At 29.7% G+C, this 22319-nt stretch overlaps 2 protein-coding genes and 1 long non-coding RNA gene across 6 annotated transcripts; 2 read left to right on the top strand and 1 right to left on the bottom strand.

The window, feature by feature from the left end:
* Positions 1 to 2719: 2719 nt before the first annotated feature.
* LOC111038893 (DNA replication complex GINS protein PSF3-like) lies at positions 2720 to 5101 on the top strand. The gene is made up of 5 exons (XM_022322162.1): positions 2720 to 2989; positions 3078 to 3183; positions 3571 to 3709; positions 3794 to 3923; positions 4018 to 5101. The coding sequence occupies exons 2-5, from the start codon at positions 3084 to 3086 to the stop codon at positions 4246 to 4248; spliced, it is 600 nt and encodes a 199-aa protein (XP_022177854.1). The 5' UTR covers positions 2720 to 2989; positions 3078 to 3083; the 3' UTR covers positions 4249 to 5101.
* Positions 5102 to 6290: 1189 nt separating this feature from the next.
* LOC111038891 (transcription factor HNF-4 homolog) lies at positions 6291 to 21582 on the bottom strand. 4 transcript variants are annotated; one of them, XM_022322157.1, is made up of 9 exons: positions 21182 to 21582; positions 11243 to 11462; positions 10993 to 11087; positions 10720 to 10844; positions 9746 to 9886; positions 9519 to 9639; positions 8498 to 8635; positions 8059 to 8295; positions 6291 to 6869 (listed from the first exon to the last, which is right to left on the bottom strand). In XM_022322157.1, exons 1-9 carry the CDS (start codon positions 21291 to 21293, stop codon positions 6799 to 6801), a joined length of 1260 nt encoding a protein of 419 aa, XP_022177849.1. In that variant the 5' UTR covers positions 21294 to 21582; the 3' UTR covers positions 6291 to 6798. The 4 variants fall into 4 exon arrangements, with proteins under 4 accessions (XP_022177849.1, XP_022177850.1, XP_022177851.1 ...); XM_022322158.1 differs by having other exon boundaries at positions 6758 to 6869; positions 11243 to 11459; XM_022322159.1 differs by lacking the exon at positions 21182 to 21582 and adding an exon at positions 13671 to 13783 and having other exon boundaries at positions 6758 to 6869.
* On the top strand, positions 14055 to 14976 carry LOC111038892. The gene is made up of 3 exons (XR_002605027.1): positions 14055 to 14278; positions 14536 to 14616; positions 14689 to 14976. It is a non-coding gene; the product is annotated as an uncharacterized LOC111038892 (long non-coding RNA).
* Positions 21583 to 22319: the final 737 nt, after the last annotated feature.

The following is a 22319-nucleotide window of genomic DNA, read 5'->3' as shown; positions in this document are numbered from 1 at the left end:
CAGTCTTCAAATGGCTCTTTGGTTACATAGCCTGAAAGTAAATATTTAAAATTGAATTTACTAATATCTAGTAACAAGGAATAGTATTACCAAGAACTGTGTTTTTATAATTGATTGAAGCTTGAACAATATTCACCAAATGCTTGAACTTAATTAAAACCTGAAAATTAAATAGTTCAAAACAAATTATTTTGTTTCATAATTAAGATTTTATATTAATACTTTTTCTTAAGGTTCTACATTATGTAGATAAGATAAGTATTCAATTTTCTAGAGATTTAATTATTTAATTTACTATGTACTGAATTAACTACTCACACAATTAGCTATACAAGTTCAAAAAATATCTTATCAATTTAAAACAAAACTAGATATGTTATTTGTTGTATGTACAAATAAACAATTACTTAAAAAAAATAAATTAAGATAGATCTGATATTATTAGAGCTTAGAAAAATAAATAGATAGTAAATAGTTAGAGCATATATTTTTATATATTATATACAAAACTTACTATGAATCCTAGTAATTTTAGAAAAAATAAAAATAAATTTATGCTCTAACTATTTATTTTTCTGCGTTATAGGGAATTGGAAGGTTGACAGCAGTACATCAGTTTTATTATACTTTACACATAAAGTTTTTGGGGGCAGACTCCTACCTACTTATATTATTTTGTCTTGAATATTATAAAATTGTCTTAAAATTATATAACTCAGTGTAAACCTGTGGTAGGTAGTCACTATGAAGGATAACTGATAAGTACCAAAAAAGGCATTTCAGAAACATTTCTACTTCCAAGAAATTTTTGGGATGACCATCCCTAGAACACCACAGTAGTTATAACATTTAATTAATATTCACTTGTATTTTTTTGATGGTGTAAAAAAACAATCCTACAGCAGTACAGGATCCTCCTTGACCTCTCAAGTTCCAACAGAGGATAAACTCTCCATTTTGTTCCTGACCCAAAATTTTGCAATTGGTAATATCTATTTCAAAGATTAAATAAATTAGTCAAAGGTTAATTACACTAGTGCAAGTGCTAAAGAAAAATTGTCTATTAGAAACTCGCAGAACCTACCTTTATTATCAACCTCCAATAAATGAGAAAGTACACTGGGGATATCCAACACTTTTTGTAATATTGAAGTCATTGTCCTTGGTTGTAGTAAACTAATTAATTGAATAAACAATATATAAATTTAATGCCCAAAGAATGATATTATTTGTCTTGTGTGTACATTTTTATACTTTTGTAACAAGTATACAAGACATCTAAGAACTTAAATAATATTATATATGAATACCTATAATTTTAAATTATAAAAAAGTATTTAAAATAACTTCCTAAACAGCAAATACTAATTAATATGATACTAAATTATTTGAAATTTAAAATGCTGAATAATAAAGACTTAATACTATAGGCAAGTATACTAAATAAAGTAAATAATAAATAAGTATACATATGAGTTATTCTTATTACCGTTTAGCTTTAACAAATTAATAATAATTATCATAGATAAGTTATAAGTAGATAATAATCAATGATAATAAAAAAACAAATATTTTCATTAATTTCGATGTCAGTATCAAAAATTGATAAGAAATTGTTGATAATATCACAGAATGCAGCTTATGGTTGATACCACTTATATAAAGTTGCATTATTTTACTGCAATTATTAGGGTCAATTTAGCAAATAACAATAAGGAGGGACAATTAAAACTAAATATCAACCTACAATCCCAATAAAAAACGCTCCAGTGGAAGACTATGGTACTTTTATTTTGACCTAACAAAGATACTACTATTGTCTATTTTGTAATTCTGATGACTGCAAGGCACGACAGGCGGTGATTGAGAGCTAACGCTAGGGACACGGACGTCAGCATCGTCAGGACCCGCGGAAACTTATCATGTTTCAGGGTACGGCGGCGCGTGACTCCTCGGCAGAAGGATTATTATACTTTTAAGACATTATACTTTTTGTATTGGCACATATTACAATGTACATTGTAATATTGTATGTATTTATCATAACAATTGTTGCACTGTTTAAATTAAATCTTTTTCGATACACTAAATACAATTTAAATTCCCACCAAAACATTGTTTCTTTTTTACGTATTAAGGGTGTCTTTATTTTTATTTATCTCAACAGAATATTGGGCCCCACTGATAATGCTCGTATGATGGCCCATGAAAAGTTAACAAAAAAAAGCAATATTATATTTGAGTAAATGTATTTAAAATTTAAATACTGCTTTGTATAAATCTGTAGAACTGTATACATTCAATATTTTCAGTGATAATTTTACCATAGCAAGTCTATTTATAGCCTAAATATTTACTTAAAGAAACCTATAGTAATAATCTACCACATTTTACATATTGTTACTATTTATATGAACATTTATTACGTAAACATTGAACACTAATATTAATTTTAGTTATTTATTCTTAAAGATAAATTTTCGTTGAATACGATGGTGTAGTTATAATTTAAATACGATTTTTAGTTTTATAATTATAATTTTTTAATAAAGGTAATAAAGTCGAGTATGTCCCTATCTAATACGGGTTAATATTACACTCCGAGCTAGCCTAGGTTTGACCGCCACGCTGACTGGTGGAGAAATTAGTGTGCAATGTTTTACGGGACGTTTTTTTCGGTAGTTTTACTTCCTTATCTCTAGCCTTCATGATTTACAAGAGCTTTCTTTGTGATAATACATTTATCTGTATACAATAGTTGGTAAAATATATAATAAAGATATCTGTTATTGGAATTTGGAGTAACGCCATATTACTCTAACGGTTTAGTGATTTAAAAAAACGAATTCCTCACCGATTTATTATGTTATATTTATTTAAAACACAAATCGGGACTACTGTTGTTAATTTATACGTCAAATAACTGACAGTAAAACATTTTTTTTTGTATCAATATTGAGTATAATCACAGAACAATATAATATAGCCGGTATGTTGCATTCTTTTTTTTATAATATCGTTTTTACATCATTATAATACTATATAAATTGTTTATGATTTCAAAATAATTTTCGCAGACTAGGATGTTCAGAAATATAAAACCACATTACTTCTCAATTGATGCCATAATGGCTGCTCAAGAAAAAATTCAATGTTCATTTATTAAAAAAGTTGAATATCTTGGTAAGTTTTTATTTTTATTATTGTAAAGTATGATCTTCTCTTGTGTCTAATACCAGTATACTATGTCTCTATGCCATATCAGCTCATTTATATTTAATTAATATCAGCTACCTAGTTGTATAGATAAATAAGTCAAGTTTGGTTCCCCTTGGCCTTTTTTCCATTGATTTTGTTCTCTAGATTCATTCAGACTATTATCTACCTATTTTTTTTTTCATATTCAAATAAATCTATAAAAGTATACACTTTTACCCTCACTTTTATTTTATTTGTATGCTGTGATGTGTATTAGTTCAAATTGAAAACATTATTTAAGATAGGTATTATGTAATATAGTTTGGAAAATGCAGCGAGTAGTAAAATAAAAGTTTTCATATATTTTTTTAGATTTTTTAGATTCGACTAACCCTGAAAAAGATGAAGAATCTGATCCAAAATTTGAACTTCCCTTATGGATGATTAAAGTGTTTTTAGCAGGAAAATCAATTCAATTTGATATGCCCAAAGCATATAATGAAATTTACAGGTATGTATGGTATTAACTAATATTATATTTGATTTTTTGATTTTTTGATTTAAGCTATATTCAAACATTTATTTATATTTTTAGAGGTGTCTTAACGGCTGATGCAAACGTAGTTGATTTATTCAAGTTGTGTAAGCATTTCTATTTATTTGGAAAATTTTTGTCTCAATTAGAACATCGAGAAGCATATGAAGTCCGAAGAACATTAATTCAAGTAATAATTAACACAAATTTATAATTTATTATAACACCTGCATTATAAAAATAAATAGGTATTATATTTGTTTTTTATTCTTGTTCTTATGTAGACATTCATTGACAGATTTAAACAGACAATGGATTGGGCTCAAAATATAGATGATAATCTGCCATGCTTTAATAGACTTGACTGTCTTGAGAGGTTGATATTTAATGATGCTCGAGTAGCACAGCAACATTTAAATACTTATTTAACCGAAGGATCAGGTCAAATGGAAATTGCTGCCATGATATTGAATTACAGAAAACGAAAAATTCATGAAAATCGTGTTCTAGAATAAAAATTAAATAATTTTATGGCAGATGCTAATGGATTTGGATTAAGTGGCCAAAGTAAATTGTGATTCAAATTAAAATCATAGTGAAATTGTTATTATATAATAAGGTATTTGTAATAAAATGTATAAATTTTCGTGTAAAATTAGTAACTTGAATTTTGTTTACACTTGATTACAAAATTAACATGTGTAATCATAAATGTTAACATCTGGTAATCAGTGCAGAAGCTGTATATTATACAAATATCTAATTCATCAGTTACTGTATAGGGAAACAGTGAGCAATTTAAAATACATAATATATGGAGTGTATTAAGTTTTTGGAATGCCACTTTGGGAAGGGGGTTCAGCTGGTCTGTTGCTTAAGGTTTCTTTAATACGTTTTCTGCTGAGAAAACAGTCAAACAATACAATCAGATGACCACAAAAATGGTATAATTAACTATTCAGTTTTTTTGTTTAAAGAATTAAGACGATGCTCCATAATAAGCAGGGTTTGGGACTTAAAGCACTAAAATATGTGCTTATATATGAACCAATAAACTTGAAAATATACATTAATAATGAAAAAAAAGAATTTATTTGATATAAATATAAAAACAAATTGTGATTTAAATATAATTAATGAGATTATTAATTAATAAAAAATTAAATAATAAAATAAATTATGTTCTTCACTTGCCGAGTGATAACGAGTATAAGTATTTAGTAGGCATATCGAACATTTTTCAATAAGCCATCTCAGATAAGTAGATAACCACATGGTTTTCAATCGTTTCAAATTACTTTTGTTAAGTATTTATAAATCAGGTTCATGTGCAACAATTATTAATACATTTTGAACAATATTATTATCCATTATCATTAAAAATTGTTGAATATGAGTCAGTATACCAAAAAAAAAAAAAAAATATGCGAAAAACCCCAAAATATGCAAAATAAAATTTCATATTTGAATTCTCCTTTCTATAAAATGTATCGGTGAACACTGCTCTGTTTTACATCACTTACGATGGATATGCAAATGCTATAAGTTCCAAGCCCTGATAATAAGCATATTAAGCTCATTTAATTTACTATATTTTAACAATACAATTTTCTTTCAACACAACCGATTTCGTTATGTTATCTTTAATATTATTGTAAATACTAAATTTACCTATTATCAACCTTAGAATGTGATCGTATGTTGGTTTTTTGGGTGAGTACACATATTATGTAAAATAATTGTATTTATAAATGCTTATAACTACCTATTAAAAATAAAAATGTCTTAACACATTGGTGTACAAACAAAAATAATGTTTTTACTATTAAATTTGATATAGGTTAATTCGCTCTAATAGTCTAATATTAAAATCAACAACACAAATTGGTTCTGATGTATGCTAATTTGATATGTTGTACACATGCCTTTAAATTACAATATATTAGTTATAATTATTAGTTTATTTGTAATAATAATCAACCAAAAATTTAAGTAACATGCAATAATAATATATTTCATTTTTATAAACCTGACAAACATTTATTATAATATAATATATTACATCACTACAATAAAATTAATTTTCAATAAAACTTCTATCATTGATTATATAGGTACATCATTATATTATTATAATAGTGCTTATTTCACAAAATATATTTCTGTTATTGTGTAGGTACATAATTTTTATGTTGTTGAATAGCACAGCGTTATAGTTTCAATTAGATAATAAAATATACAATAATAATGCAATATACAGATCAATAATAATAATAATAATCTTTGATTTATAAATTCCAAATAAAAAAAATGTCTTTAAAAAGGTACAATTATGGTCTTATTAATCTATAAATAATTATAATATACAGACTATAAGTTTTAAAATAAAAGTATAAATTACAATTTGCTTATTTATTTTAATTAAAAATGTAATAAAAATTATTGTTTGTTAATTCTATAAAACAATTGAATTATTATACATAATTTACCTAACTATACCTAATGACAAAATACAAAATAGTTATACTAGTTTACAAAGTACTTGAAAATATATGTTTATTATTGACAATGAAATAGTAGTATATTAACAACATTGAATCAAACATAAATAGAAAAAATATAATTTGTCAAACAAAGGTACACATATGTTTGTAGTGTCGATATAGTATGTAGTTTGAATATTTAATCAAGGTTATTGAATAATTCTGTTTTTTACAGGTATAGTAGGTTATAAGAGATCCTAATCTGATTGTTGTATTACTCGATTTATTGAGAGAGGGGAGTACAGTAATGAGAGTCTTACAATTATAATAATAAAATAAAAATAAAACAATAACAAAAATAGTATGTTAACCAGATAGGTATTTAAATTAATAGCATCTCAATATTAAAATTATTATTCAAATAAGTCGGGGCAATATATTATGACAATTATTAACATTTAACATTATATTATGTAAATTGATAATAGAAGTAATCAACCTATATATCTAGCTGTATTATAAAGAATTCAACTCTGTGGTCAATCACAATAGATGTTCTGGGATTTCAATGCATTGTTTAGTTTATGGCACATTGATGACATTGATGTTTTTGTTATCTTGATGGGCGTTTGCATCAGGATCGATAGAAGCTCCTGTTTAGTAAGAAAAGAATAAAGTATTAAAATCATTTAATTTTGAGGGCATTCCTATGACAAATATTATTGATTAAAAAAGCTGCCAATTCACGCCAAAGATATTAATGTCACTCAACACAAATAAAAACACTTGAAAGTTAAAATGTCTAACCAACCCTCTCAAATGTTAAGTAACAGAAACAAATAAGCATCAAAATAATAAACACAATTTACTCTTATAGTATGTAAATCTTGTATTTCGGTTATTATCTATTCAAAGTCAAACCTGTTCAACTCAAAAGTCTGAAATATTTGCTTTATGTTTTTAAAATACTTTTCAGTTTTCAAATTAATGTTTGTAAGTCTACTAACCACCTTTATTGTGTTTCTCTAATACAAATAATGTATGGACTCCAAACAAACTGAGTGTCAATAAAACCTTTTAAAAAGAATTGAGTTCCGTGAAATGTCAGGTATAATAATAATAATAATACTAATTGAGTCCGCATTACTACTACCATTGATTATAAATACTATTATACTACTAGTATTTATAATCAACGTTACTACATAATACTATCTGTCGTAACCGAATCCCATCAAACTTAAAAAAAACATAATAAGTGATATTTCGATAATTGTTCATGTATACAATTTGTATCCATCGATCAAAAAAACACTTTTTTCTTTTACTTAACCTAACTTCATCCATGGTGTTCGGTGTAGGTATCTCGTAAACCTGAGTGTATAATATAATGATATCGGTAGAAGGCAATATTATTATACTTTAGCGACGGCAGAAATAAAATCCAATAATATTCTCGGCCCACATATTATGTTAGACATATTGCTATATTGTCCGACGAGTCATACAAATAGTATGAACGATATCACCATTGATTATAAATACTAGTATTTATAATCAATGATATCACGTAGTCGTCTCCATACACATATATAATAATTGATTTTATATTTTACTGAAAATAATCCTCGGACTCAATTAGAAAAGTTCTCGTTTAAACCCGGGACTCAATTAGCAGTATATTATTTTTCCCCGCTTAGGTATTGGGACTCAATTATATTATATACGTACAGCGAATGTAGGTAAAAAAGAGTCACTACCTAGACTTATCGGAATATTCAATGGAATAATAATCGATATTATTATTATTATATCGTAATACATAAGCAAGCGAGTTTATACCTCCGAGTAACATCTCCTGTAACAGCGGTTCGATGTGTGCCATTCCGAACAACTTTGCGAATTGAATCTGTTCGATCATTTGCCAGGTGATCGACTGCAACGCTGGCAGCGTGAGCAACAGTTCAGCAAACCGTCCGCACGTCTCATATTGCCTGTCGCTGATGTAGTCTTCTAGGTTTCTGTGGATTTGCTTGCGCATGCGTCTGATGCGGTCCGATTCGTTTAGGCCTTTGGCGTCTGTATGGATAAAAAGAAAATGTTAAAAATCCGTTTGTGAAAATCACGTTGCAGGTGCTGCGGTAACTGCACATTAATACATGGCACCAGGCATCATGACATCGTGTCATAATAATTACGGGGAAACGGCATCGTGATACAATAATAAAATAAAGATAGGTGGGTAGGTAGGTATCTACTGTTGAATTAAAAATTTGTTTACTTGGATCGAAGAAAACGATGGCCTTTAGACACGCGAATTCGGTGTCGTCGATCTGCACGTCGTTCAACGGTTTGACAAGCTCGTCCAATACGCGCGAACCCACTCTGCTTATGTCCAAGTCCGACGGGATCCCGTTGTCTGATGGTCAAATACAATAGTTTGATGTTAGACGCATATATATTATTATATTATAATATTTTAATAATTATTGTCAAAACCGCGTTTGACCGTTAGTGGTGTTTTTTGGAAGAGGGGCGAGAGTGAATGAGTAAAACTTACACGGTTACATGGCCTTGTTGGGCATACTATTATGTGTTCAAAATACATTTAGTAGGTACCAATTTACCCAGTACAGTCTCGCGCAATGTATAGTAAATTATTATTACACAATATTGGCGCCATTATAGACGGGGCTTGAGGGACTTAGCCGAAGCTTTGCCAAATCCTTCCAAATCAATTGCTTATCATTCTAGGTAAGTACTAAGTAAACATCATTTTGTTTCCTATTAAAATTATTGAACATAAATGTTATTTTTGTGGTACAGTATTTTTGAAATAGGTGATATAAACAAGGACAACCAGAATAGCTGTTTTCTTCAGAAATGCAATGACAGAATAATACAACACGACTAGGTACACTTCAAACTCCAGATATATATTTTACCATAGGTACGTGTAGTGTTTGGCAATTATGATTTTCCTCCGTTCGGATAATACTCAATACATAAGGTATAATACGTAAGATATTAGATGTAAATGACAAATTGTATTCGTATTATTATCGATAACTATATAGTTTGGGGGGGGGGGGGGTAGTAAGGGGTTACACCCAGCTATACACCTTCTCAGTTAATATATTGGGTGACTAGAGTTCCAGCAAAAATAGTATTCGAGCCTTGCACCTACATGACACCACACAATGTAATATTTTATTTTTCGATTGGTAACCTAACTAGTAAATATCTTATATATTATCATTATTATTAATATTTCTCAACTAAAATAATTAGTTTTCACTTACCAGGTACGTGACGGGTTATAACGCGATTGTTTCCCAGCAGCAGCACGTCCTTGAGCATTAACGACCTCTTAGCCAAACCCAAGAGCAAGTGTTCTCCCGCGTGAGCTCGTAACAACGAAACCTATTGTAGAACAATGTGACACGTTATGTAACAATGTAGGTTCTCATACTTTTCAAAGGTCGCAGCCCCATCAGTAAAAATAACGGAAACGGATATTATAACGTACCTGGTCGTTCAGCTGGAGTTCTGTGAACGCGGGTATACGCTTGGCCCAGTCGACCAGGAAGAGCAATTGGGTTTTCATGGATTCGCACACGTCTCCTATGTTCGCCACTTGTTTGTTCGCTAGGTTAGAGTCCTCAGCCGTCTGTAAACAATCATAAATCACAATAAATATTGGACGTCATAAAGAATATGGGGATAATAATATTAATAATAAAAGCAACTATTCGCACAAATCGGTAGTGGGGTTTGATCGGTTAAAAGAATTATTTCTAGTTTTCTATCTGACGCATGTAATTATTATATTGAGGACCCTTTACCATTGACCGGGGGTTAATACGAGGACGTCACTATCGTGGACACCAAACCTTTATTATAGATTATACGGTATAGTTTATTTTTGAACATGTCATCTAAAAAATATCGAGTATGCTGATATTATGATGGATAAATAATAAGTGATACATATTGACCTAAATAAGGGACCTATTAAATTATATATTTTTTTTATAGTTTTCGCATACTTTTATTTTTTTAAGATATTCATACTAGAATTAGTTTTATCCTCAATATATTAGGTTATCACATTTGAAATGTTAATTTAACGGATATGATTATTTGACCTGTTTGGTTTTTGAATATCTTACTAGAAACTATTCCATTTCTTACTTGTGTAGGTAGTAGGTACTATTATTACGAATCAGTATATATATACACACACATTTGTTACAATGTTATGACACTTTAAAATAAAAATGTTAATAATTCTATAGATAGAACTATGTGGTTTATAAATAATTATTATAATATTGCCGTTCGTCAAGACGACCGTGAAACGATTCTAAATTATTCTGAAGGAAAAAAATGTTACAGCGGAAACGACATAATTTTCGAAAGAAACGATGCACTACAGGTGCTTTAACACGATATACATTGTACTTATATTGTTATTAAGATATTATCAATTATATCACTTGCATCGGATTCGCTGCGGGACAAGATTTCGGCGTTCAACAGCGACGTGACGGACAAACCGCTGGCGCACGGTTGCTCCTCGTAACTGGGTCGTCTGCAATTGATTCTGTCGCGTTCGTTCTGCACGGCTAGAAAGTTCACAAAAACGATATCATTATTTTACAATATGGTAGGTATAATAGTGCATTGTAAATTTATTTGTAATATTTTATTTAAATCAAATGATCGATTAAGCTGTTGAAATAATCGGCGGTCGTTTCGTCATCAGTGACATACCTTCTTTTCGCATCCCGGCTTTGAAGCATTTCCTCAAACGACAGTATCGGCACTGATTGCGCTTGTCCTTGTTGACGATGCAGTTTCTCGAAAATCTGTCGGGACAACGATGCGAACAAACGGTGTTAGTATTTTATACTAGATAATAATCAATGGTATATAATATGTATATAAATGGTACGCGTTTACATCGAAATCGGTCGGTCGAGGAAAACAATTATTTTGAAAACGCTGATCTACAACGACTCACCTGCACGAATAGAAATGGCTCTTGCGGACGGACCGCCGGAAGAATCCTTTGCAGCCGTCACAGGACGCCGCCCCGTAGTGTTTGCCAGTCGCCCGGTCGCCGCAGATGGAGCACGCCTGGTTCTGATTGGTCATGGGCGGCGAGTGTACCTGCGGAGTGTCAATGGTCTGCAAATAGGTCTGCTCGCGGTGCACCGGCATGCCGTTGAGGTCCGTTTCTGCTATAAATAAGTTTCCTTTAATTTTCTTGAAACGATATTTTTTAATATTATTGTATCAAGTGGGTATTATACATTAGGATCCCCTAACATCCATACACTCCATCCCCCTAAATCTCAAAAATAAATTATTGCCGATTATTTTTTTTTTAAATCTTAAACCCCCAAAGACTTTTAGTTATAATAACGATTATTTTCATATAGATAACAAGATAATTGATAGAGAAATTAAAAGGAAATCTGAAGAAAATATGGGTTAATGTGGTCAACGTATACTACTAATAATGATAAGCATTGTTGTCTCGCATCGTTTTCTGATGCAATTTTTGAAAAGTCGGTAGGCTTAGTTCTATTCCATACCCCTGGGCGTTGAGTCGTATTAAAACCATGGGGCAGGCAGATGCCATATTATATTTATATAGGTACATATATTTGGCCACAAAACCAGTCCCAAATAAAGCATGTAAGAACTAAAACTCTTATATCTTTACTCTTTATACTATCATAGGTACTCGACTACTCAAGTAAGTATAATATAGTGATATGAATAAATATTTATACAGAATATACATTAACAATGTATTATACAGGTACAGTGACTCTATATTAGGGAGTTTCACTTGATTTGCTATATTATGAGTATTTCTATAAGTACAAATAATACAAATTAGATACATAAATTGCTCATTGGTCATTAGCCGGAAACTCGAGTACAACCAAGTTTAGCATGCATTTTAATTATAGCGGGTATAGTCATCGGGTACCAGTGTACCACTATAATACCAGTGGCTGTGTATCACCTATGAAATCACAATTTTCAGTATATTATACCTATAATAACGCTTTCTATAATATAGCCACGATTGCCATAATATATGTAATATTTCCCAATTTTCCGCTATATTGCCATCTTATTTCATTACGGCTGCGAAAAATATATATTCGATATCATCAATTACGTAATACCTAATATGATTTATTCATGGCGTAGGTACCTATATACGATGTTCGCAATATGTTGCAGTTAAAAATTAAAAGCAATAAATCAGAACTTCAATAAATCGTATTGTACCTACGTGATTTGACCGACGTTAAAAAATAAAATACACCAAATAACGTTTAGCTCACTTATATAATAATATATATTTTATGTGAAAACTATGGCGTAATAAATATTGTGTGCGGCCTGTGACTAGTACAGGAAACGTAGTTAAAGGGGAAGTGAATATTGTATATCTTAATGCTTCAGTCCTAGCGTATAATTTTGTAGGTCAGAAAATACACATTTTTTTCGAGGCACAGATAAAAAATTATTATTTCAGTAGACACCATTATTTTATTGATGTACAATTTAAATCCTATTTAATGAATATGATTATACAGATTCAAAAATAACTTAATTATTTATTACCATTATGTTAATGATTGTTTGTTCAGACTTATCAATGTATACTACACCGTTTGTGTACTTATGATAATCTATGGTACCTTATAGGTATATTACCATGGGTACTATACAGCACAGAAATATTTCATTTCATTTCAATTTACCTATTTTTCTGAAGGGGGAGAAACAATATTGAACGTTGCACCCGGATAAAACAATCGCAACAGTCTCGACGACAAAAACTAATATTTGCTACATTCTGTTTGACTTATGGAACAAAGAAAAATGTCGAAATGTCGAGGAATTTTTACTGCAGAAAATGATAGAATATAGAGAACATTTATAATGACATATTTTCTCAAAAGCTATATTTACGACCAACCGACCGTTACCGTTAAGGTCCATATTATTTTTACGTATTCTCCTTCAATTTGTTATTCTAAGGACGTTCTAAACCCAACAATAATACATAGACATTTGAATGAAAAACAGCATCGCGTTCGCGAGTTAAGGTATATGAAACTGTTCACTTGTTGACCATTGCTTACATAGGTAATACGACAAGTATGATAATTGATAGGTAAAATAATAGTAATTATATGCATGCGAATAGTGAATATCGTTCAGACTGTTTAGAGCCGTGTAATAAATATTTGTTACAAAATTACAGTAGGGTGCACTATACCAGCAGAGCTGTAGTCCGTATTAAACTGCTTTGATGAATGTATATAAGCCAATGAATACCAACAACAAAATACACTCCGAAAACCGATGCAATAATAATAATAATGTATTTATGAATACGTCTCTTGTAAATAACTTACGCATTTTCGTTTGGGTGTTTGTACTATTATAGCACACAGTTGAACTTTGTACTTTACCTAAGATATTATTCTAATATATGAACGGGATAGACAAAAAAACGTTTAAACAACAGAACGCGTTCGGTGGCGACGGACGGACGGACGGACGCGGGAAATATTTTACAATGATATTACAATAATGATGATCATAAAGAAAACATAAATAATTCTAGAACAATAGTAACGGTCGGGCATGATGGAGGCCTACAGTAAACGCGGACTACATAATATATAATATTATTAAAATATACCGCGCAGCCGTCTGCGATAATATACACACCGGACAGCGTTTCTCGATTTACTGCCGCGCGCACCTACCTATGGCCAGGTGCCTATACTGTAGTTTTTGACATCATCATATTTGTATTTACAAATTAATATTCAAATTACTTTATTTACTAGGTTTTATCAACAAAATAAGTGTGTGTGTGTATATAATATCAATATATATATTATACACTCGCAGTTCGGATATCATGAAAACCAACAGATAATACAATTTCATCTCTGGCCGCGGACTTTGTCCGGTGTACATAATTTACCTACAAGCCGACAATAATAAGACGTAGGTATGTATATAATAGATACTGCACATGGCACAATAACATAATATACACAATAATACAGGTACTATAATATTATAATACAATAATTATGATGGTATTGAGCACTCTGTGCACGGTGCACCACGCTTTATCATTCTCATATTATCATATTATTGATATTATTATTATGTTTTGATTTATAATATTATTATATATTTGAATTTGTATCGTTATTCGTACTTATTACAATAATAATAATATTATGTGTATTTCGGCAATAGAAACCTGTTGCACGAGACACGGCGAGCGCGGTCTTTATACCGCCATACCAGCTCACCAGAACAGCGCCATAGTAAATTCGGGTATACAGCACAGGGCTACATGATGTCATCGCCATGACGATAATAATATAATATTTATTTATTATGATACAGTTCAGGAGTTTGTCCCACGTGCGCGTTGGCCGGCAAAACAGCATGGACCATGAGGCAGCAGAGGTACCAGCGATGCACCTACACGCACGCACGATAATGTCACGCCGTTGCCTTACCAGTTACCACCCATTCTTTTCGCGGGGGCAGACACACAGACAAGTTCAATTAATAATGTCTTACAATAATATCTACTTATAGGTGCATCATGCGTCTTGATATTTGTATACTATATTAGAAAACTGGTATTAGAAAAAGAGCTTAGATATAGTATAATAATTTGCACATGCATTTTCGGTATTTTTATTTTTATTTCCCATGCCTACTTACATAATATTATTATAATTTATAAGCATCACTGAAATCAATATTCAATTATGATAGGTTTTTTTTAAAATAAAAGAATAATAAATACTGAGATTACAATAATATGAAAAATAAGTAAAGACCAAAAAAGGTTTCAAAATTGGGTTATTAATTTTTAGCACTATCATTGAAGAGAAGTCAAATATTCTAAGATTGCAAGACAAAACATCTTAACATTCTCATTATTGTTGACCAAAAATCAAAATGTTTAATTAATTTATAGATAATATTTGAATATTATTCACGAGAATAATAATAATAATAATAAACAGTGAACCTACTTAACCTAAAATTATACTCGTCTAACCTGTAGGATGTTCATTTAACAGTGAATGTCAGAATGTGTGAAATACATATGAAACGAGTGTTGTTACAATGGAACAATGCGAGAAGAGAATAATATACGCAAACAATTGCATGCAAGTGTAGATCGTCAAAAGAAAGAAGAAATTTCTAACCAGCCATATTTTATTTAAAATTAAAAATCTAGAATTTAAGGATCAAAAACAAAATGTAAATAGGTAGTATAATTACAGTTGACAACCACTATCACTGGAGCTAAATAAAAAACAAATAATATAAAGTAAGTAAGAATAATTGATTGAAATAACTGTTATAAAGTCCAACTTTTTAAAATCATTATTTATTGCTCATTTGATATGTGAGTTAGACAAATTGCACATGAATACACGAGCACGCACAAATGTCCTAAGTATCGATTTTTACGTTTTCCACGTTACAGAAAACCAATTATATACTATGTTTTTGGTAGACGGAAAAAATCAAATATAAATGTGAACACATATCCTATGCAACTTTACTCCTAATTAGCAATTAATAACTCATAAATTATTACAGCCAATGTAGACAATTGTATATGCGGATCCTCAACTAAAAATAAACATTTTTTTATCCATTTATTCAATGAACAATTTCAAATATAAATAATTATTAGTTTAAATATGGCTTATGCTTAACTATTAACTATGTATAAAAAACAACTTGTAATAGTAAAAAGAATTTAAATGTAAATATGAACTCATTTATACATAATACACAGTGTTAAGTTATAAGTAAAAAACGTCAGGGATATAAGTATATAACATCTTAAGAATATACATACTACATTTATACAAAAATTACACATGATAATAATTTATGGCATTATTTTCATTATATTTTATATTTTGGTATAGGTACACTCCACACGGTAATTACTAATTACCAATTAGGAGTAAAGTATACATGTGTTCACATTTATATTTAATTTTTTATGGGCTTTTTTTCGGCGATTCTATATTTCTATACACAAGTTGATACACCAAGCATGCTCACCACTGTTATATATTTAAATTTTGATTTTTGGCATTTCTAAATATGTATACATACTTAATCTTTTGTGCAATTTAAGAAATATAGGTAAAGTGACGAATAAGGAAGTAAGAATCAACTTTTTAAAAATAAATTGCGAAAGAGATTATTTTTTATTTCGATGAATCTAAAAAATAGTATAGTAATCGTTAATTAAATTTAATAATTGTAAAAACCGTATAATTTCGTAGGTACTGGTCTGTACACAATAAGTAGTCTAATGTCTAAACAATGCTTCAATTCTTATGTTTCCCGAGGAGACTTATAATATGATACATTTTAGTACCTATAAGCAATTACATTTTTAAAATATTCAGATCAATTAAAAGCTATTACCTATTTATGCCATGAACAAAAAGTCAATACAAATAATATAATAAAACAGAAATATAGACTATTTTAATGTTTAAATTTTAATTAATGTGATAAATGCAATGTTTTCGGTAAAAATGATATCAACCTTCCGTAATACTAATAGCAAAATAAGTTACTTTAGCAGCAATATAAAAAATATATCATGAAATATATTTAATAAAGGCTAACATACTATCTTCGCTCAGAATCGTTTTTCGTAACACTGTATATTATTGATTTTAAATGTTATACATCTATTACAGTGACACCTACAACTGTACAGCAGAGTGGTACGCACTTGCCCACCTCTTTTTTATTGTGCTATTTCGTTTTGATAATACAATAATATTATTTAAAAAATTAATCCGTCTTGCAATATTTACATAAAGTTGTTTCTACATTGTCGATTCGTGTTCATAATAATTTATATAAATATAACACACCTACCATAGCAAATAAACCACAAAATATACGTCATTACCAATGTATCTTAGTATTTGAATAGTTTATAGGACCCTAGATATGGGCGTCCGCAGTGGAGAAGTAGGGTCAGTGCACATGAAACAAAACATTGAAAATTTAAAACATTTTGCTCCCCCCCCCCTTTTGAAAAATTCCTGCGGATGACCCCTTTGGCTTACGTACACTTTTTAATGTATGACACTATAATCTAAATATTCTATCTACCTTATAATTGTTATAGTTATGCATATTATATATATAAAAATTACATAACAATTGCAATATTTTTTAAATTGTAGTTACATTTTTATGAAAGTATTAGTAAGCAATAAAAAAACATTAAAATGCTCGTGTTTGGAGAATATTCTCAAGCATCAACATTATACATAAGCATTTTAAATTTAAATTAGTTTGAATCTAAAATTAAATATATATATGCATATATTAATAAATCAGTATTTTACACTACTTTTATATATTAATGGAATAACGATGTAGGTATATAATAACTTCTTTATTATATAATGAACAAACATTAGTTTTTTATTACACCATTAGTAATATCAAGGATAAATAATATTAAATATGAACTAAGTTGTTGTTATATAATAAAGAGATTTCTAAAAATTTTAAACAAAAATATGATAATGTAAGACAGGAGCACGAATAATCAGATGTATATGTATTAATTATAATACAACATCAGCTACTTACTCCTCAATATCACATAATATATACATTTGGTTTTAAGATGCATTTTTATTTTATAAGCATTTAAGAGGCCAATTGAGGAAAGATCAAAGATTATCAACATTTTACCTGTAGGTGCATTGATTATTTTATTGTTACATTAGGATTAAAATCAGTATACAGTGAAGACTTGAGAGTATAGCATGCTCTATTTGTATTTTGTAGAGCGATGCTGTATACGCAATAATGCAGTATTAATGCACTATTATTATAAGACAAATGGAAAACACAATACTTAAAGAAATGTACCAAAAATCATAGAATAATACAGGGAATAATACCTATTTCCGGTGTCTAACAAACTATAATTGATCATTTTTTATTTAAAGAAAAATACATTCATATACAGCACTCAATTAACCAGAAATGATCTATATTTTCGTAAATAAAATTTCCTTAAGTTAAAACACAATGTTGAATGTGATAGCCTTGAAGTACCTAATGTTGCAATTAGCTATAGCGTTAGATGTGCTATAGATACATAAGTGTTCTTCAATTGAAAGGTTTTAATTTAAAAATAAGTTTAGATACCTCAACTCGGAAAAAACATTTATAATTAACTTTAAAATTATAAAATATTTAAAAATATTCATATACTTATCTATTGGTTTTATTTTAAAATGTAGCTAATTAATTGAATAAAATATTATTGAAAAATGATCATATCTTATATTTTTGTATTATGATGTACACACATGAAACCATGGTTAACAAATGTTGAGCTATTTTTTTAAAATTATAATTATAAATAACACCATTTTTCCGATATGGATTTGTTACAGAATATTACCTACCTATATAATTGATAAGATAAGACAAACGATAAATATTAATGTTGATCAGCTAACTATAATAGGTATAGCTACTATTTGAAATATAAAATAAACAAAAATTGTTCTATATGCAATATGCATAAATATTATTATTTAAATTCCTTTAACAGATGTGCTATTGTGCTAATTAAAAATTTCAAACTTATTGACCTAAAAATTAAAAAGACAAATGGTGCCTAATGCAAGTCAGTTTACCTAGTATTAAGCGTATTTTAAATACTCGTCGATAATGTTTTGTGTTGAACCTAATTGTAAACATTTTCGATAAATTTCGCATCTCTCCCTGTCCAGCGAGAGGACACGTCGATTCTGTGCACACCCTTAGACACAGATTCCATGGTGGCGTAGTGTTACGTGGGGAGAGGGGATGAGGAAAGAACCGATTTTTGTCGGGCCACGGCGTGTTCCCTCGCTGGACAGAGAGGTCCAGAGAAGGATAGAATTGGTTTAAACATCATATGACTTATCGTTATTTGTAAATTTAATGATAACAGATAGGAAAGTATTAAAAATAAAAATTTATGTCAGATAATTTGTAACACATTTTATTTTAAATAGGTTAATTTGTTTTTTTAAACTATTACACATACCTCAATACCAGAACTATACTCGTTTGAATAATATATATTTTATACGCTATAACAATCAACAATAATATAGTAACATATTAATGTGGTTAGTATTCAGTATAAAGCCCAGTTCAGAATTCTATAATAATCGAGCAATGGGTATTGTAGCCGTATAGGTAATAATGATTAATGACTATAATTAGTGATAACATAAATAATATTGTTAAAATATAATGTGAAAACAAAAGCTTTTGAGCTAATATAATGAGAATCCGCAAACACTCAGTGATCGATATTATCCAGACACAAAGTTTTGAATACTGATACTTACTGGTTCCTACACCAGTACAGTTATTAGACATTACCTAGTTAATACCAAGGTACTGGGAATTGGAAAGTTAAAATATCACGGAATATCCTGAATTGAAATTAATTTTAAATTGCTATTGTTGTATTTTTAACTATACTGCTGGGGTATTGAGTAATTAATAATCGTAAATTATTATATTTTATAACAACGCAATGCACAATAACAGATATTATGATTTCACACAATTATATAAATTTATTAATTCAACAAGTTTAGTAGAATATTATGAGTTATGACTGTAGTCAGTATACTAGTATAATACTACTATCTATTTCGTATTATTAACTCCATTTAAAACAATATAATAAAACATAAGAATAAACATAAATAGTTTTCAGCCAAACGTGAATACAAAACAGGTAGGGTATTAGGTACTAGTCGTTTGCGTCACAACACAACTACAGAGATCAAAAACATAGGTAACATATTATTATAATATATCAATATCACAGTATCACACCATTAATAAGGCATTATAAATTATAATACCGCTCAGAGCCCGGACTATCATTCACAGTCCACAGACTATAATATTTATGCATTCTGCAGCCGCGAGCCACTACAACAGTGTTACAGACCACAGTATCTTTATACCGAACTAGTGATAATGAAATATATTCGAAAAATAAATCTATTCATTATTCGGAGGGAAAGACGTCCGCCGATGTCAAGAACCAACCGTACAATAACATCAATTCGACATCATCACAGATATATGCAATAAAAACTTCGAAGAAGATTTTAAATTTGGTCGGGTATTAAAAAAAACAAACTACAAACTAGCATAAAATGTGATAACTATAATAATAATCATGTAACAATGAATTTGTTGGAATATAATATTATAACCAGCTGTACAGTGTACTGTTTTTCGGGATGTTTAAGATGACCATAATATTTTAAAATATAACAAACAAATAGGTTAAAATAGCGTTTGCCGTTTAGAACTTGTTTCCCAATGAATTACAGGCAAATGAACAAACAGGAAATATAGTTGCTGATAAAGCTTACGAATTATTACTGACACAATAATATGATCAATAATAATAATAATCATAATGATATAATTGGAAAATGTAATAAAACAATATATTACACAAACTGCTTAATTCAGTACAATTACGTATACCTATGCGTTAGGTATGTGCGCTATACTATTATATCCACGTAAGTAATAATAAAGAGGTATACTATATGATTTATGGGTATAAATAATATAGGCACACTTAATAGGTATTATCATTGTGTACAGTATTATGGTTTAGATTGGAATCGAATATAAATAGAATAATATAAGTTACATAAAATATCTAATATTCTTCTCCGCCTACCTATTACCTACTTACAACGACCTGTCAACTCGTTTTGACACCTATATAGCACGAGTCGTGTTGTACAACGATCGCTGTCGCAATTATTACCTGTGATCCATACGTTTCCATTGTAAATGCCTTCACTAAACGGCTCGGACTTGAGTACGAAATTGTTGTTGGACGGCATGGACTCCATGAATGGGAATTCGTTTATGAACATTTTCAAAGCAACAGCCGTGGTTCGATAAGAAGAAAAAACCGCGGTGATGATGAACAGGTAGCACCTTTAAAACTCACGATACTTGCATGACGTTATACTTTTTAATTTATTAGGAAAAAGTGAAATAAAAAAATGTTTAGTAACAGTAAAAACAACAACAGTAATAAATAATTCGAAAACCGGTACACGCTCGCGTAACCTCAGTATAATAATAATATGTAATATAAGACTCCTCAGTCCTCTGCACCAGGACGCGTATTGTACAGAAATAATCGAATTATTGGATTGAAAAATCGGAACACATTTGACTCAAATGCTCGACCGTGGCCGCCGCCTATTCACAGAGATAAGACCACGCGGTGGGGCCCATCGGTTTATTATTGGATGTATCTCTTATCGCCAAATACGTCATTATCTGCTTTAGATTTTATAAACCACCCCTGACTCATGTCGTCCTTTACGAGTTTACGACGCATACTATTATTGTAAGCCCGCACAAATCGAACTAATTTAACATTATGCTGAATTTCTATGCCTATAATAAACATAATAGCACAGCAATATTAGTTTAAATCGGTCATAGGTCACATTATTATATTCATTAGGTATTCTATATAGCAGCCCGTGTACTTATATATAGTATCCGAAATTTATCATTGAGAATGTCGTCATACTAACGTGACTAAGGGCGTATAATATCTGATATTTTTCGCGAGGGGAAGGAAATGCAAACGAAGATTGACATGATTGTTTTATTTTAAAGCATGCGATTAATCTTTTTAAATCCATTAGTTTTATTTTTGATTTTTTTCTGGTAGTTTGAAGCCGAATCCACTTTTTATTCACACCTAACCGTTTTATAATTGCTTAGTGTGGTTGATGCGTGTGTGCATGACATTAGTCTATTATATACATTGACTATTTGTTATCCTAGTTGAGGAAAACAGGTAAGGTCTACCTGAATACCTAGTCCTGGCCCCTGGGAGTGCAAATATTTCAAACGCTATGTGCCAAAAATGACCAGAT

The sequence above is a fragment of the Myzus persicae genome, unplaced genomic scaffold (genome assembly GCF_001856785.1).
Source record: "Myzus persicae strain clone G006 unplaced genomic scaffold, MPER_G0061.0, whole genome shotgun sequence".
Classification (NCBI taxonomy): Eukaryota; Metazoa; Arthropoda; class Insecta; order Hemiptera; family Aphididae; genus Myzus; species Myzus persicae.
This window is presented reverse-complemented; position numbering and strand designations above follow the sequence as displayed.

Bases quoted from the DNA above. Each gene is read 5' to 3' on its own strand.
- LOC111038891 (XM_022322157.1), bottom strand. From the start codon at position 21,293: ATGTTCATAAACGAATTCCCATTCATGGAGTCCATGCCGTCCAACAAC. The intron at 9,887-10,719 runs GCAAGTGATATA...GATTGTTTACAG, and splicing joins TGTCCCGCAGCGAATCCGAT to ACGGCTGAGGACTCTAACCT. The intron at 6,870-8,058 runs GTATAAACTCGC...CTTACTAAACAG, and splicing joins ACAGGAGATGTTACTCGGAG to GAGCTTCTATCGATCCTGAT.
- LOC111038893 (XM_022322162.1), top strand. From the start codon at position 3,084: ATGTTCAGAAATATAAAACCACATTACTTCTCAATTGATGCCATAATG. The intron at 3,184-3,570 runs GTAAGTTTTTAT...ATATTTTTTTAG, and splicing joins TAAAAAAGTTGAATATCTTG to ATTTTTTAGATTCGACTAAC. The intron at 3,710-3,793 runs GTATGTATGGTA...TTATATTTTTAG, and splicing joins GCATATAATGAAATTTACAG to AGGTGTCTTAACGGCTGATG.